Below are 16912 nucleotides of genomic sequence, written 5' to 3'. Positions count from 1 at the left end.
CTTCCTGAAAAATTTTAATGCTGTTTAGAAAAGACAGTCCGGTTAATAACTGAAGCTTCTCTTACAGAAGATCCTCAGCTACTTTCCCATAGAAGATCAGTTTCTGCATTGTCTCTTCTACAGACATTTTCATGGCCATTGTTCAGCAGAACTAGCATCCAATTATGCCTCCTATTCCTGCCAGGTCTACAGGAACTCATGCTACATCTGCTCAAAATGTTTTTACAGTCCAACTGCATACTCACTAAACCTGCTACTTCCAGTCATCTTTCATTCCTTCCACTTCAATTCTGTGGAACAGCCTTCCATTTCCAAAGAAATAATCTTCAACAGATTATTCTATTCTGACCCTTCCCACACTCAGCATCTGTTTGCTATAGGCTTTTTTACCTTTCATGTGTGGGTTAAATATTAAAAAAATGCTATTTAAGTAGTGTTGGAAGAGTTCATGAAATAATTAATGATGCTTCTGCGATCATGTCTTTTGTTTTTTCAATAAAATCGGTGTACAAATTCAAGGCAGAAACTAAAACTCACATGGAAATAAATGTAATCATCAAATTCCAGCATGTGCCCTGAGCTGTGGTGTATAGGATATTATGATAATACTAACTGAAAAAAAGTTATATGATTACTAACTTTTGATCAAAAATTTTCTTCCGAATTAATCTGTCAAGACTCCAGTATTATCAGTTATTATATTTCTGTCTTTTAAGGCACTTTTTTATTGTGTCAAAGAACACTTCTTTTGGTAATCTTTCCTCTCCCATTCATTTAAGTGACATACCACCTGAGATTAGCTCTGCTAGCAATGTCATGCTCTTTGAAGATATTAAGAATGTTTAATCTGTGGTCTTTGACCAAGTGTTTTATTCTGACTCAGCTCTCAGATTGATAAGTTAATTAAATGAATACAGATATTCATTTAATTAGAGAATTGTTCGATCTGTACTGGATTTGTTTAGACATATAACATCACCTCCATAAAGTAAAGAGCTGAGATTAACATCTCTAATTTTAATACCATATTTCTTCATGTGATCTATATAGATGATGAATAACAGAGATCATCTTCCTGTATCTCCATCAATTCAAAAAGTGAAAATCTGATCCTGAAATAAAATTAATAGTTGTAAAATTTTTACATTGGTATCTAAGGCTTCTTCAGTTCATTGACAATGGAAACACAATTCAAATAACAGAAGTATTCTAAAATGATCCATACCATAGCGAATGTAAAACAGCAAATGGTCAACAATTTACTAATTAATAAAAAATAAAAATTATATTTGTATGTGTTATAAAGGAATTTACAGACGATTGATACCACAATATTTCCTGAAAAGTGGATAACTGAAAGCCATCTGATCCATTTAAATTCAGGTGATCTAGAAAGGCTTCACAGCTCTCCTTGTATAACTGTTCTACGAGGAATCTACTTTTGCACAAAAGCTGTTTTTCCCCACATTTGCTGAACATATACTATCTCAACCAAGAAGGGCTTGGTTGAGATATATCAGCATATCTTTACTAGTCTAGTAGAAAGAGTTTGAGATAGTATAGGTTCAGCTATGTTAGGCTGATATATAATTTGTCCTGGACACTAAAATATAACCAGAGTGGATAATAAAGTCAAATTTGATAATGTCAGGAGGAATATCTTGTTTAAGTAAATTAATAGTATCTATCCAAGGAATGTTCATGAAAAGAGATATCATATCAAGACTAATCATGGTGTCTGAAGGGCTTAAATGAAAATCGTTTCGTTTTAAAATCCAAAGAGTTCTTAATGTGTGAAGCAGATTTTCTTTTCCAGTGAAGGATAATGATAATGCAAACAAGTATTTAGAAACCTTACATGTAGTATACCCGTGAATAACCAATAGCCTGTGAACACACATGGATCTACAGTCAAAAAAATACATACTTCAAATCCCTCATTAGGAGGGCTCAACCAGTCCTAAAGGACAGATGAGGAAATTGGGGGAACCCCACACAATAACAACCAATGCAGCCTACTTCTTCATGCAACACCAGACTTTTGTATATCTTAGGAAGTCCACAGGGGTGAATGCTGGTCTTAAAGTTCACATTGTTCAGGGAATGAGAGGTGTGATTGAAGTCTGATTAGCGGAATAATGAATTAATGACCATTTAAAACTATGTACAGGTAACCCTCATATAATGAGGATGTCAGGTTCCACAGAAATGCCGTGTTATATAAATCGCATTATGCGAGTCTCAGATCACATAGAAAAAGTAGGGTTATGTTCCGAAATCGTTTTTTTTTTTTTTATTATATAAACAACAATGACATTTCCAACAAAAAAATTTTTTTTTTTATTTAAATCAGGTAATTCATGTAAGTTAAGAAAACATATAAACTATGAAACAAATACATAATATAAAAATTACAATTTGTGCTTAAACGTCATTGCACATAATGCATAAATGTTTTAGGCAAAATAAAATATGCACTATTTTAATCTTTCATAGCATGAGGATTGGTTAATAAACACTGATTTTGTCATGTAATCACCTGATGCATTATTACAAAACAGTAGAGTAATTCTATCTTTGGAAACTTTGAATCCAGGAGTTCTTTGAATTTGAATCTTTCATTTTTCGAAATATAGGTGCGTTTTTGCACTTTCTCCAATATAACCCAGATTCATTCGCATTGAACACCTGGTCTGCACTATAAATGTTTATAAACTTTTTAGTTTTTAAACATTTTTTTGTTTAATAAGAGTTTTTTGTTTAATAAGATTTCCATCCATAGGAATTTTCTTTTGAGGTGCAATCTTCTATCGAAATCATTAGATTTTTCCATTAGAATATCGCGTACACAAGCAACGCACTTTGCATTTATCGTTGATCCAGCAATAAATACTTTCTCGGATTTTATGTTCATTTTGTTTGATCATTCGAGTTGTTGATTCATTTAAATTCAAAGTCCCTGCAAAAACTCCTGGTTTTTTCCATTTTTCAACTGATCCAAAATTTTGAATATTTTTCTTTGAGAGAAATTAATTTTGTTTTCAATGTTGGTTTTTTCCTTTCATTGCAGTTTGTGGCATTACTATAAAAATAATTTTTTACACAAAAAAGCAAACATTACATATTGTATGTAACTCACCAGAAAATAAAGTGCTCAGCTTGAGATGAATACTTATTATTTTTAATGCACTTTCCTGGCACAAACGAGGACAATTTTCAACAATAAACATTTTATATGGTAAACAATTGAGGTACATGGGTGCTAAAGGGTATTTCCCCTAATATAAATTCGCTACTTATAATTACATGTGGGATACAGGCAGACACAAATTTAATGAAAATAAAATTTGATTTTTAAGTCGTGCAGTGAAAAACATATGAAAAGATAAAGGGTTACTACAATTTGTAGACTGTTTTTATCGGAACCGTGTCGTATAAGTACCACATTCAACAAGAGATACTACAATTTTAGACCTCGTTATACAAGGGTTACCTGTATTTAGAAATTTATGTACATTTAATCATAAAAATACAACATTTATTTTACAAATGATATTCTATCTTTTATATTCATATATATTTATAAAGTGATTTAATTAACAGGGATAAGTTATATCACTGCTGATTAGGCTGAATTTCAGCCTAATTTAAATTTCATAGTAATATAAATTAATTAAACATTAAGATGAACTATTTGTAAAATAAATGTTATATTTTACTGTGGCATACATCTTAATGTTTATTTATGGAAACTCCATAGGTCTTGCCATACAAGAAAATGTAATTTAATTGTCGTTTTACCAGATGAATATTGAAGTGGATTGATGCGTTGTTGATGTCTTGACAAATGACTTCCTTGATATTAGCAGGATATCAAGGAAGTTATTCTGAATACTGTAGTTCTATTGTATACTTTTACCCTTTGAGGGCACATAGCAGGAAGTTGATGAACTTCTATTATTTTTAGTTATGAACTGGAGATGTGTGTAGTTTGGCTATTTCCATAATGCTAAATTAGCAAAAGGACAGAGAAAGTTCCTCTAATTAGAAACTAAAATTTAACTTCTAAGCATTTTTCAGATGGTTTTCTTTGATGTAAGCAAGAAGAGATTTTTCTCCTGGAAACTCGTGGTTTGTAATTTCACAACTCAGAAAAATTTTGACTGTAGAACTAGCAATATTTTCAGACAGCATAATGATTAGAGGTAGGAATGTAAGATGGCTGCAGCTGTGTCACATACTCTAATCATCTGTAAGTCTACAAATCATGATAGAAGTGACATCAACTAGTGATGACCAGAGGTGGAGACTGATTTCCAACAGTTATAACTAAGACAGCTCTGCCTATTCCTTTTGGATAGTAAACATATGTTAGGGGGATTTTTTATTAGTAAAAAATCAGGTTTTTTTTTACTGTTTATCCATACTTAGGGAAAGTGCGTACATATTTGTATGTTGAGTACTGATTTATCAATTAATTATGTCAGCTTCACTGCCAAGAGTGAGATACTAAGTGAGTCTGTAGAAAGAAACTTCTGTAATAAAACAGTATAGCTGAAATGAGAATCAACATACACATAATACTTCGAATTGATGAGCCAGCTAGTAGATCAATATTTACTTCCTTTTGAAATTTGCCAACATCTGTATTACAAAACTAAAATTATTGATAAATTTTGTATCAGTGAGGCCTTTGAATTCTGTTTCTTCTCTGCATTCATCGAGCTTGTTTATTTAGCATTTCTTAGGATTATATGCTCAGTACGTGGATAATTCTTGTATCTTCCTCTCTGACTCCTGTTTCACATATCTCCTTGAATTAACAGAACAAGAGATGAAATATCATTAAGTGTTACACACTACACACCCTTGAATACTAATAATGCAAGGTTAGAAATTAAATTTAGAAAGCTGGTTGAATCAGCAACTAGTGTCTGATTGCATTCTTGGCATGAAGAGGATAGATTAGTTAAGTAAAATTAATAAGAAAAAACTGCATCAACAAAAGAGCTGTTGTGGAGGGAATTTTTGGAGCAATGTGATGAGCAATTATAGTGGTTTTGCTTTCCAACCCACACAGGCTGCATCTTCAAATCCAGCTTTGCCTGGATTTGAAGATGCAGTCACATTTGTGACTTTGGTTTATGGAGTAGAGTTTTCAGATTAGACAAAAATAAATGTATCATAGGCATCTTAAGAATGAAAAAATTAGAATGCAAGAATCAACAACGGAAACAGAAAATCAGACTGTGCAGCTCAGTTAACCCTGCGGAGTCACAGTCGAAAAAATTGCTGCGTAGGTCGCGTGTATCTGAGAGATACATTCATTACTAATATGTGCTAAAATGCAATAAAACTTAAAAAAAAAAACACTGCAAATATAATACATGGTTTATTTATTTTCAGTTACAATCTAGAAATTATTGAACAAAGAAAAAAAACAACTAAACCAATACTATACTGACATCGGAGTTCGCGGTTGCTCTCAGATACAATTTACTATCAAATATCACTTTTACATTCAACTATCAGACTCGAGTAACAAAATTGCTGAATCTCTTCAACATCAGTTGCAACCTCCTTAGGGTTAAACTCATGAAGTCCGACAATGTTTTAATAAAATAATACTGTTTATATCAGTTATTTTTTTTAAGAAGTACTACCTTCTATCTTAAGATTAGGTGTAGTAATTCTTCATAGCTTCAAAATAAATGAACATATTTTGATTATAAGGAATAGCTACATGGCTGACTTCTTAAAAGAGGTTGAAGAAGGAGCCATGCTGTTATGGTATTAGTCTTGAAAGTCTCACTGAAATCATAAGAATACTATTAAGTTAACTTTTTTTATATCTATTTCTTCATGTAGTTAATGGGTGGAACTGTCATAAAATACGAGGGTGGTCTGAAAAGTTCTCGTCCTTGACCATAGATGGCAACACTATCAGCAAGTTTTTTTTTATCTAAGTTGGTACATCTGTCATAAGTATCCATGTAGATTGCAAGTCATTCTATCAAATAGTTTGTTTTATGCAGTTGTCTATATAAAACAAACTTGAAATTGCTGAGACTATAGGTATCCCTTGAAATGGATAAAATTGAGTATCATGCAGTTATAAAATTCTTTGTAAAAGGATTAACGGCAAAAGAAATTCATAAAAGTTTATGGGCACTCATCTCCTTCGTTTTTGACAATTAAGAAATGGGCTGCTGAGTTTAAACATGGCCGTATCGGCCTTGAAGAAGATTCACGTGAAGGATGTTCAAAAAGTGTAACAACTAGAAATTGTTGATCAGGTGCACGATATGGTATTGGATAACTGGCGAGTCAAAGTGAGTGAAATTGCTGAGACTATAGGCATTTCAAAATAATATGTAGGATATATTTTGCATAAAGAATTGCAAATGAAAAAGCTTTGTGCAAGATGGGTTACTGCACTTGCTTGAAAATCTCTGAACAGTGTGCTTGAAGCGTCTTAACAAGAATAAAACTGATTTTGTGCATTGATTTATTACTACAGATGAGATTTGGATTCACCATTACACACCAGAATCCAAACAGTGGACAGAAGTCGGTTGTTCAGCGCCAAAGAAGACAAAGTCGGTTCTATCAGCAGGAACGATAATGGCATCAGTGTTTTGGGATTCTAAAGGCATTTTGTTTATTAATTATCTTGAAAAGGGTAAAACAATAACCAGGGAATATTATTCCGATCTTTTTCGTCCAGACTAGATGAAAAAATTCTTGATTAAAGACCTGGTTTGCAGAAGAAAAAAATCATCTTTCATCAGGGCAATGCACCTGCCCACAAAAGTGTTTTGGCAATGGAAATTAAGGGATCTGCTATGAATCCAACCTATTCACCAGATTTGGCTCCCTATGACTTCTTTCTCTTCTCAAAAAATAAAACTCTTCCTCGCTGATCAACATTTTTCTTTGAATCAAGAGGTGATTGCAGCTGCAGAGGGATATTTTGCAGATTACTGAGACCCACTATAGGGACATGATAATGGTGCTGGAGCATCGCTGGCAGGGCCTCCCCTTCCTCCTTATTTTTTGTATAGTTTATGCCAATTTTGCTGCCCCGTGCATATACATGTCTTGCACCGTTGGTAGAGCCAGCCCTGATTGCTGGAATAAATGGATTGGTCTTAAGGGAGGTTATGTTTAAAATTAATTTTTAAATTATTAGGCTGAGAACTTTTCAGACCACTCTTGTACATATGATTAAAGAGGAGATTACTGAGCAAGCCTAAGAAGACCCTAGAGAATTCTTTCTCTATTGTTAATAGGTAACTTGTAGAAAGGCAACTACAACAGTAGAAATAGCCACATTGTTAATTGATCATATTCTAGAGCAGAATAGTGGGATTTAGATAAAATTATTGTTGCCTATAATAGTGCAATGTGTTAGAGAGTTACCTGTACTGGTCACTTTTTTTTAATCTTGCCATTGTTAAGTTTTAGACAATTAGGGACCAGTTAGTATTCCTAGAATGTATTAGTAAAGTTAAAAACTAGAATTCAGAAATGGATGAATAGAATACATGAAATAGCATTGTATTTAGGGAAATCATTTTCTTTGTAGCTTTACTTCAGCAAACTTACTTGCCATAACAAATTACCAAAAAAAGTATCACAGCAAGAACTCTGTGGCAAATGAAATTCACTAAAAATAAAATTACTTCTAAAGCAGTAGTAGAGTTTACTATAATGAGAATTGAAAATGTGTACTACAGGAATTCGTTTTTATCAGAGTATGTTTTTCCTACAATTTGTATTTTGTTCCTCTGTTATCATTTAACGGTTTGTTGACATTCTAATGATGTTGAACTTAGGTTTCTTTAATCACTAACATTCCTCCTTTTAAAAAACAATTCACTTATTCTAGTCATCTCTATAAACATCATTTCAATAATTATGACACTGGAAAAAAAAAAGTGATACTAAACATTTGACTTTCCATATCACTCGTTTCTACAGTGAAGGTAGGAAATTCTGACTCAAAATTAGTTTCAGATTCTGCATGCACTCAAAACGTCGTTACTGATAATCAAGCATGTCAAAATATTCTACCTATCGCTTTAGTCCTAGAAGAAGATTTCTGCATTGTTTAACTTTCTTGTATGCTATTCATCCTTTTTCTTTAAGTGAACTTATTGCTGTTTAATGGAAACATTGAAATGGATATACATTCATTCTCAGAAGGACAACTCTTAGGGATCAAAAAGAAATATAAATCATTATAATGGATATTTTGGTGTAGAGGATTTTGGTATAAAGCGTAAGGCCACCATGACAGTTGCAAAGTTCCTCACATTCTAGGCAGAATGTGAGGAACTTTGCAACTGGAGATGATTTAGCTAGTACTTATAGTATAATTTCAACCAATCTAACCGGTTCAGTGGTTTCTTCTATATTTTGAATGAGTTCATTAAAATAGTGTTTACTGTAGTGAGAGTTGATTGTGTGCCTGTTACATTATATTCATAAAAAAAATTTTAATCAGTTCCACTGAAATTATAAATTGAATACTCAGCTGTTGCTTTAATTGTAATGTGCAATTCAAGTAGTTTTTTTTTTTTAAATAGTGAAATAGCATTGAAGCAGATAAACCATTTCCATTACCTTTCTTTTTGTTTTGCATCTGAAATGTTCATCATTTACCTGATCTGGAATGGGGAGAGAATTATATGTTCAACTTTAATGTGAATAATAATAATATTATTATTATTTTTTTTTGGTTTTACAGGTTACTATACTAATACATGTTGCAGCCATCCTTTATATATTTCCAATGAGTTGGAAGAAAAAGATGCTATTGGAGTGAAGAGAGCAGCTCAGAGACGACTAGGAATTGAACTTGGCATTCATGCATCACAGGTATAAATAATTTGAAAGAACATAATACTTATATCATATTTTATTTAAGGTGGTAAGCCAAATTGTTCATATATATCAACAAAAATGGAGAATCATCCACTAGTATGTTTACAACTGAAGGAGATCACAAATGAAATGTCAAGGGTTGTTTCAACATTTTGATGGATAAATCAGTGCAAAGTGTCCACAGTTTTCTTGACCGTGACAATTAAAGCTAACATCAGAAATGATGCTTTGTCAATTGCATTAAGAGAACTGATCTGCAATGAGGTTCTTGACTCCATGCCGGTCTTTTGATAATAATAAGCTGTTCTTTCTTTTATGGTTAGCATTCATAGTGAAGAACTTATGAAGACAAAAACACACACGTATTGGAGTAATTACTTAAGATGTAAGAAATACATGATGGACTTCTGTATTGAGGTCATCATCAGAAATACACGTATACAGGACAAGCTATATGACACTACACAAAAGTAAGATAAATCTATTCAAAATTAAATGGATATTGAATACCACATTATTTCTTATCCGAATATGGAAAACTATATAAAATTCGGCGAGCCCAAGCGTAAGCCAACACTTGGTAGTGCAATGCTAGAGCAACTCGTAGTAAAGGTGGAGCAAGCTCCGATCACTGTCCTTAATATTTTCCCATAATGTAAAACACAGCTCCTAGGAGATGTATTGCTGTTCTACATTATGAGAGAAGGTCACTACCCAGACCGGTTTTCAACCTTTTTTGAGGTCTCATCAGTGAGTAGGCAGAAACCTGTAAAACCCAAAAAAATAATAATATTATTATTATTATTCAAATTAAAGCCAAATTCAACTAAAGTTGAATATATAATTCTCTCCCACGTGAAGTTAGCGCTTATTTCTTTACTGTACGAGTTGCCAAAAGGTGCACAAATACAATTACTGAAATAAGAGCCAACAGGCTTCACTTCGGTGAAGTAAAATTATAATGTGGTATTCAATATCCACTTAATTTTGAATAATTTTACTTCACCGAAGTGAAGCCTGTTGGCTCTTATTTCACTAAAAAGATAAATCTGAATGCTTTGTTAATTGTTTACCCTAGCCTGACCCCTGGTTTAAAAAAAATTAATCAACGTATTACTAAATAAACTTTTTATACATATCAGTATAATAATACACATGATTGGAAAAAAAAATTATAGCAGAACTACATTAAACAATTTCTATAGTCCTCTCATATTAAGGTTTTCTTCTGTATGCTATATGGGTCCTCCAGATGTAATTATTAATCCATCATTCATGTTTAGATTTAGATGATGTTTCAGCATCTCATAGGTTTCCTTGAACTTTCTTTCAAACCAGGTTTTGGTGCCTTTCCAGTTGATTCTGTGACATGTGTGAAGTGTATGATCTGACAGGCCTGTTTTACCATAGTGTAGGAATTTAATGTGCTGTTTATATTCGTCTTTTCTTATTGGGTTGGTCCACCCTGTTTCCCCTATGTAAGGTAGATTGCAGGTGCCCTGAATTTTGTAAACCTCTGGGTGGACAAGGTATAGAAGAGGATCTTCAAATGAGCTTAGTAAATTTCTTAATTTTGCAGGAGGTTTGATTGAAGGTTGCCTTAATGTTGTATTTATGTAAGTTTTTCTACTTGGTTATACAGGAATACCTCGATTATCGCGATTTGTAATTTGATACCAAAATTCCAATTATTGCATTCCAAATTCGAATTATCACAGCCGCGAGATGTAGCCCACTACATATGCAACCAGGTCGAGTCGCCACTCTCCTGGTATCGCTCTCTTTCAGCGCTTCATTTTTATCCGACAGTGCCTGCTCACCAGTAACTGTCCACCTTTGCCTGAAGTACATGTGGATATTTATTTCTCTTCTTATTTACCCCTACAATGAATGCTAAAAGAAACAAAGAGTGATCAGCTTAGAAGATAATTTGCATATGATAAATAAGTATGAAGCAGGCATAACCAAAGCCAAAATTGCAAGAGAGTACGGTCTAAATGAATCAACTGTTCGCCATATTTTAGACCACACTGCAAACTATAAGCAACTAGGGCAAAGTGCATCGACCTCTCGGGGTCCCAAACTACGAGAAACAGAAGCCATCTTATGATTGAAATGGAAACACTATTGTCAGTGTGGATAGAAGATTGTAACCAAAAGAGAATTCCTCTTAGTCGATTGACTATAAAAACAAAAGCATTAAATTTGTTTGAAACTTTAAAAAGAAAACAATTAGAAAGCAAAAATGATTCGGCATCAGTAGTGGAAGAAACTTTCCCTGCAAGTTCAGAGTGGTTTGATTGGTTCAAAAAGCGATCGAGTATTCATAGTGTTCGTGTACAAGGTGAAATTGCAAGTGCCGATGAAAAAGCAGCAGCCAGTTTTCCTGGTGAATTGCAACAGATCATTGAAGAAGCAAATTATACCGGTGATGAGATATTTAATGCTGACGAAACAGGCTTACTATGGAAAAAAATGCCCACTAAAACATCTTTAGCAAAAAATGAAAAATCGCAGCCTGTCTACAAGGTTTTGAAGGGGCATGTAACACTTTTACTATGTGGCAATGCTTCTGGAGATTACAAGATGAAGCCTCTCTTTGTTTATCGTTCCCAAAATCCTCGCCCACTTAGAAGTTTAGATGATCATTGGAGATTTAATAGAAAAGCTTGGATGACAAAAACTATTTTTGAGGATTGGTTTAAAAACTGTTTTTGTTCTGAAGCTGAAAGGTACTGCAAGTCATTAAATCTTGTTGATATTAGATAAAGCACCTAGTCATCCAACAGCACTGAATGATTTGTGCGAAAATGTAAAAGTTATTTATTTACCACCTAATATCACTTCCATCATCCAGCCAGTGGATCAAGGTGTATTCGCATCCTTCAAGGCATATTACCTACGAAGAGCTTTTTCACAAGCAATAGAAAAGACTACAGGAGATGAAGCTATGACTTTGAATGCCTTCCAGAATTCTATCAATGTCAAGGATTATTCCTCATTGTGCAAATTATTTTATAGGATTTGAAAATGAAGTAACCTGGTTATCAATGATATAAACAAGCTTGGCTACGATCTAGGACAAAAAAAAATTGAAAAAGGTGATATTCAGGACCTGCTTCAGTCACATGATAAGGAGCTGGATGATGAAGACCTAATTAACCTCAAGAGAGAATGTGCTTATGATGCTCAAATCGATGATAATGAAGAACAGATTGACATGGCACCGAAGAAATTTACCCTCAAAGAAATGGACGAAATGTTTAGAATTGCTGAAAATTTTAAAGAAAAAAACTTGAACCGCGATCAATGAAAGTTCGTCAGGAAATTGAAAATTCCTTCCGTAGCTACTGAGTTTTATACGAAGAAAAAAGAAAGAAAAAATTCCAGACAACTCTACACCCATTTTTATCCAAGAAAGAATAATTGTATGTACTCCTTATATATAAATAAAGATTAATCTTGTTTTTCTAAATGAACCTTCATTTTTTTACTTAACATGTTTAACACATTTCTTTTTTACTTTATGTATAAAATTTAATCAATAGATTTGAAAAATCCTTGGCAATGATCACCCATTTTACATGCATTATTTATCCTGATTATCGCGGTATTTTTCGTGGCAACAATAACTGCGATAATCGAATTCTTGTACTATAAATTAAAGATACCAAGAAATTATATACTTGGTTTAATCCTTTATCTAAGTGTAAGCAAACAAACTTTGCCCCAGTTCTGATTATATTTCAGTGGCAAAATTTGTTTGCTAACACTTGGTTTAATCCTTTATCCAAATATATAATTTCTTGTATTTATGTAGTGTTCTATACATTATGGTATGGTAATGTATGGTGTGGCATTCTTGTAATCTTTTTGTCGCTTTTAATAGTATATAGTGGAGGATCTGGTGAATGTTTTTTTATTGTAGCCATTTTTTATAAACGTTTGAGTAATAATTTCATATTCTTTGTTCAGCACCTGCTCATTGGAACAAATTGTTAGGGCTCTATTTGAGGGTACTGATGACCCCTAGTTTTTGTGTTGGATGATTATTGGCCTGTATGTAGGTTTACAGTAGATCATAAGGAAAAGCGGCCTGAGAGAAGACATGTGACAAGAAAAGGAAGATAGTTATTGTTTTCAATCTTGATGGTAAATTGGATACATTTATGTTGTTTGTTCAGGTGGCTTAGGAATGTATTTAATGTTTTGCATCGGCAGGGCCAAATGGGCAAAAATATCAACATATGTGAGCCAGACTTTGGGCCTGCTGAATCTAGCTTGTTGCTCAAAGTTTTCCATGTAAAAGTTCACTGTGGGGAGGAGTGGTGAGCCCATAGCTGTACCTTAAAAATTATTTTGCCACACGAAATACCCAGAGCAAAGTATGTCATATCAGGTGGAAGAATAGTATCACTGATGAGGTCATTAGTGAAAAGGGCAGTTAGTCATAGCTGATTAATAAATCTTTATTGTTGAGTGTGATGGTAAAACAGGTCTGTCAGATCATGCACTTCAAACAGTGCATTGCATTATTAAATCAATTTGTGTTACCCAAAATCAACTGGAAAGGCATCTAGTCCCTAAACCACACCAAAAGCTAGATTGAAAGAAGCCTGTGAGATATTAATCAAGAATGATAGGTTAATAATTCCAAGAATCTGGAGGACCCATATATCATCCCCAAACAAAAGAAAACCTTAATATAGGAGGACTATAGAAATAGTTGAATGTAGTTCTGCTATAATTTTATTTTCTTTCAAGTGAAAGTGTGTAAAAAGTTAATTTAGTACTATTTTTATTAATTTTTCATCACCAGAGGTCAAGCTAGGGTAAACAATGAACAGAGCATTCAGATTTATATTACTTTTGTGTTCCTTATGATGACATCAATACAAAGGTCAAAACATCATCAAATTCCTGATATGTACCACAGGATATGATAGTACTACATGAAAAACTTACACCATTACTAACTTCCTATCTACAATTTTCCTCCAAATCGATCTGTTACCTGTCAAGACTCCACCATTATCAGATCTTATATATTTCTATCTTCTAAGGCACTCCTTACTGTATCAATCCACGTATATCTTGATCTTCCTCTGGGTGTTTTTCCTGCAACCTGAAGAACACTTTGCTTGGCTAATCTTTCTTCTCCCATTATGTTTACGTGACCATACCACCTGAGATTAGCCCTGCTAACTATGTTAAGTTCTTTCCTAATATCCTCGTTTTTAATATGATATTGCCATTGATGCCATCTGTTCACGCCTCTAATCTTTCTCAGGACTCGTATCTGCAGTCTCTAGTCTTTGTTCAAGTGTTTTATTTCTAACCCAGCTCTTAGATCCATATGTTAAAATTGATTTGAACACTGTCTTGCATACAACTTATTTAGTGCAGTTGACTTCCTACCATACCAGCTTTATTGATTCTGTTGTCTCTTTCCATATTTAATTTACCATTTTCACTAAAAATCATGCCTAAGTAGCTGAAATGTTTTGCTTGTTCTATAGGTTCTCCATTCACAATGCGGTTGATATTTTCATTCTTTGTCTTGTTATTGCTGACCTTCATACCAAATCTATTACAATAGTTATTCAATTTAGTCACAGAATCTTGTAACAGATTTATTTAGAAGTAAGACATCAAAGAGCTGACATTAACATCTCCAGTTTTGATATCAGTTTCAATACCACTATCCTTCATATGTAATCCATATAGATAATGAATAACAGAGGGGATAATGTACATTAAACTATTTTCCTGTACTCCCTTCAATTCTCACTGCTGATTTACAACTCAAATAAAGACTAAGTATTGCTTGATATAATGCCCCAATAACACCATATAACTGTAGTGTTTTGAAGAGCTTTTCTCTTGCACCTTGTCATAAACCTATTCCAGATCTAGAAAACTTATATACAGATGTTTGTTATATTCCCTTGATTTCTCAACTATATGTCATAAATTGAAAATCTGATCCTGACAGCCTCTATTTGGCCTGAATCCAGCTTGTTCTTCTCCAAACTTCCCTCCCACAATTTTTCTTAACCATTTCTGTAGTATTCCTGCATAAATATTACCAGGAACACTCAATAGGGAAATACCTCTGTAATTCTCACTTTCAGTTTTATTTCCCATTTTATATATGGGTACTATGAGATCTCTGTTCCAATCATGTGGAATTTGTCCCTCTGTCCAAGCCTTCTGAACTATGCAGTGCAAGCACTGCAAGACTTTTATACCTGCGATACTTGAGAATTTCTGGTCAAATATCATCTACTCATGCTGCCTTTCCACATTTCAAGCTTTTTCTACTTCAAGTATGGACATGTATTCTTGATTGTATGCCTGTTGAGTGTTTTTTTACTACGATACTGCTACTGATTGTTTTGTTTAGCAATTTTTCCAAGTAATTACTTCATACATCAAGGATGTCTTTTTCACCCATTTTCATGTCACATTTATCACCTCTAATTCCTTTTACAGCACTCTTTCCTCCATTTCTGACCTTTTTCAACATAGCCTCCAGAATATTTTGCCACCTTCCTGATATTTATTTCCCATGACTTTTGTTTAGCTTTCTTACATTTTCTCTGTATTCTCGAAGAGTACAAACTGACCTATTTGCCAGGAACTATTCATATGCTTTCTTCTTTTCCTTCACTGTCTCTTTTTCTTCCTGTGTCCACCATGAAGTTCTGATTTTTTCTATCCTTGCAGACAACCTCACCACATGCCCCTCTGGCTGAATCAGTCAATGTTTTCTTCAGAATTTGCCATTGATTCTCTAATGTTTGGTTCCTGTTATGAAACTCTTTCATTTTTTCTTCAATAATGTTTGTATATTTTAGTCTACAGTTCCCATTTGAGAGCTACTCAACTTTTGTTTGCTTTAAAACTCTTACATGTCCTTCTTTTCGAAATGAAATTCAATTTTATCCTGATCACATCCAATTTCAAATTCTCTGTACACTTTAGTGTCCTGCATCAGTGAGAAAACATCACTATCAACAATAACATAGTCAATGAGACTATGTTATTGTTGATAACATTTCTTGCTTCTTCTCTCCATGTGAATTTGTGCGCATTTTTATGTTGGAACATGGTGTTAGTAATAACCAGTCCATGTCCTGAGCAGAAATCCAACAGGCATTTGCCATTATTATTATTATTATTATTATTAGCTTTGCTCTTTTCTCCAGATTTTCCCAAAATATTTTTGTATGTCTGACAATCATTTCCTACTCTGCTATTTAGATCCCCAACAAGGACCAACTTTTCGTTTTTCTTTGCATCTGTTGCTTTCTCAAAGCCTCAAAAAATGCCTCCACTTCTATCTTAGTAGAACCTTCTGTGCGACCATAGGCACAAATAAGTCTCATTGTCTATTTCCCAATTCTGATATTTGCCGACTTCACTGTACTTGATATTGCTTGGCATTCAAGAAGATTAGTCTCGTATTTTGTGTTCAGTACTATAGCTTAGCCTTCTTTTCCCTGAATGTGATTGTCTGAATATAACATTTTGTATTTATTGTTCAGAAAAATCTAGATTTTGTCTTTTTTTGTTTAAGTCAATATTGATCTGGTACTTATCCAATTCCTTGGCTAGCTCCATTTTTTGTCATTCAGGCTTCTTCTTATATTGATAGTACCCATCTTGAACTCTGAGTTAGGGTATGTTTCAGGATTTGTTCCAGTAGCTGACTTTTTGGTGTTTGTCCTGGTGAACACAACAGGGTGCCTTGTTGAAAGTTTATTTTTCACTTGGTCAGACTATAATAAATTTAGTTTAATCCTTAATCAAGTGTGTGCAAACAAAGTATCTTCAGGACTGGGGCAAAGTGGTACAACACTGGGCGACTCCTTGCAAAGGTGGAGCAATCCAAGCACACTTGGATAAATGATTAAACTAAATTTATTATAGTCTGACCAAGTGAAAAATAAACATTCAACATCTTTCTCTAAATCCAGAGTAATTTAATAAAAAGGTGGCATTTGGCAACTCCTATACG

General features: G+C 33.5%; 1 protein-coding gene across 2 annotated transcripts in view; it reads left to right on the top strand.

Annotated features, from left to right (window-relative positions):
• The window catches only part of Idi (Isopentenyl-diphosphate delta isomerase), an 81183-nt gene that overhangs the window by 37179 nt on the left and 27092 nt on the right, over positions 1-16912 (top strand). For both annotated transcript variants that reach the window (XM_090411858.1, XM_090411859.1), the window contains exon 4: positions 8753-8883. In XM_090411858.1, the coding sequence (XP_090267984.1) occupies positions 8753-8883 (131 nt within the window). The remainder of the gene's footprint in view (positions 1-8752; positions 8884-16912) is intronic.

Source organism: Typopeltis vanoorti, chromosome 22, assembly GCF_054136105.1.
Source record: "Typopeltis vanoorti isolate ZY-2024b chromosome 22, IOZ_Tvanoo_1.0, whole genome shotgun sequence".
Lineage (NCBI taxonomy): Eukaryota > Metazoa > Arthropoda > Arachnida > Uropygi > Thelyphonidae > Typopeltis > Typopeltis vanoorti.
Note: the sequence above shows the minus strand (reverse complement) of the source record. Positions and strands in the feature narration are given on the sequence as shown.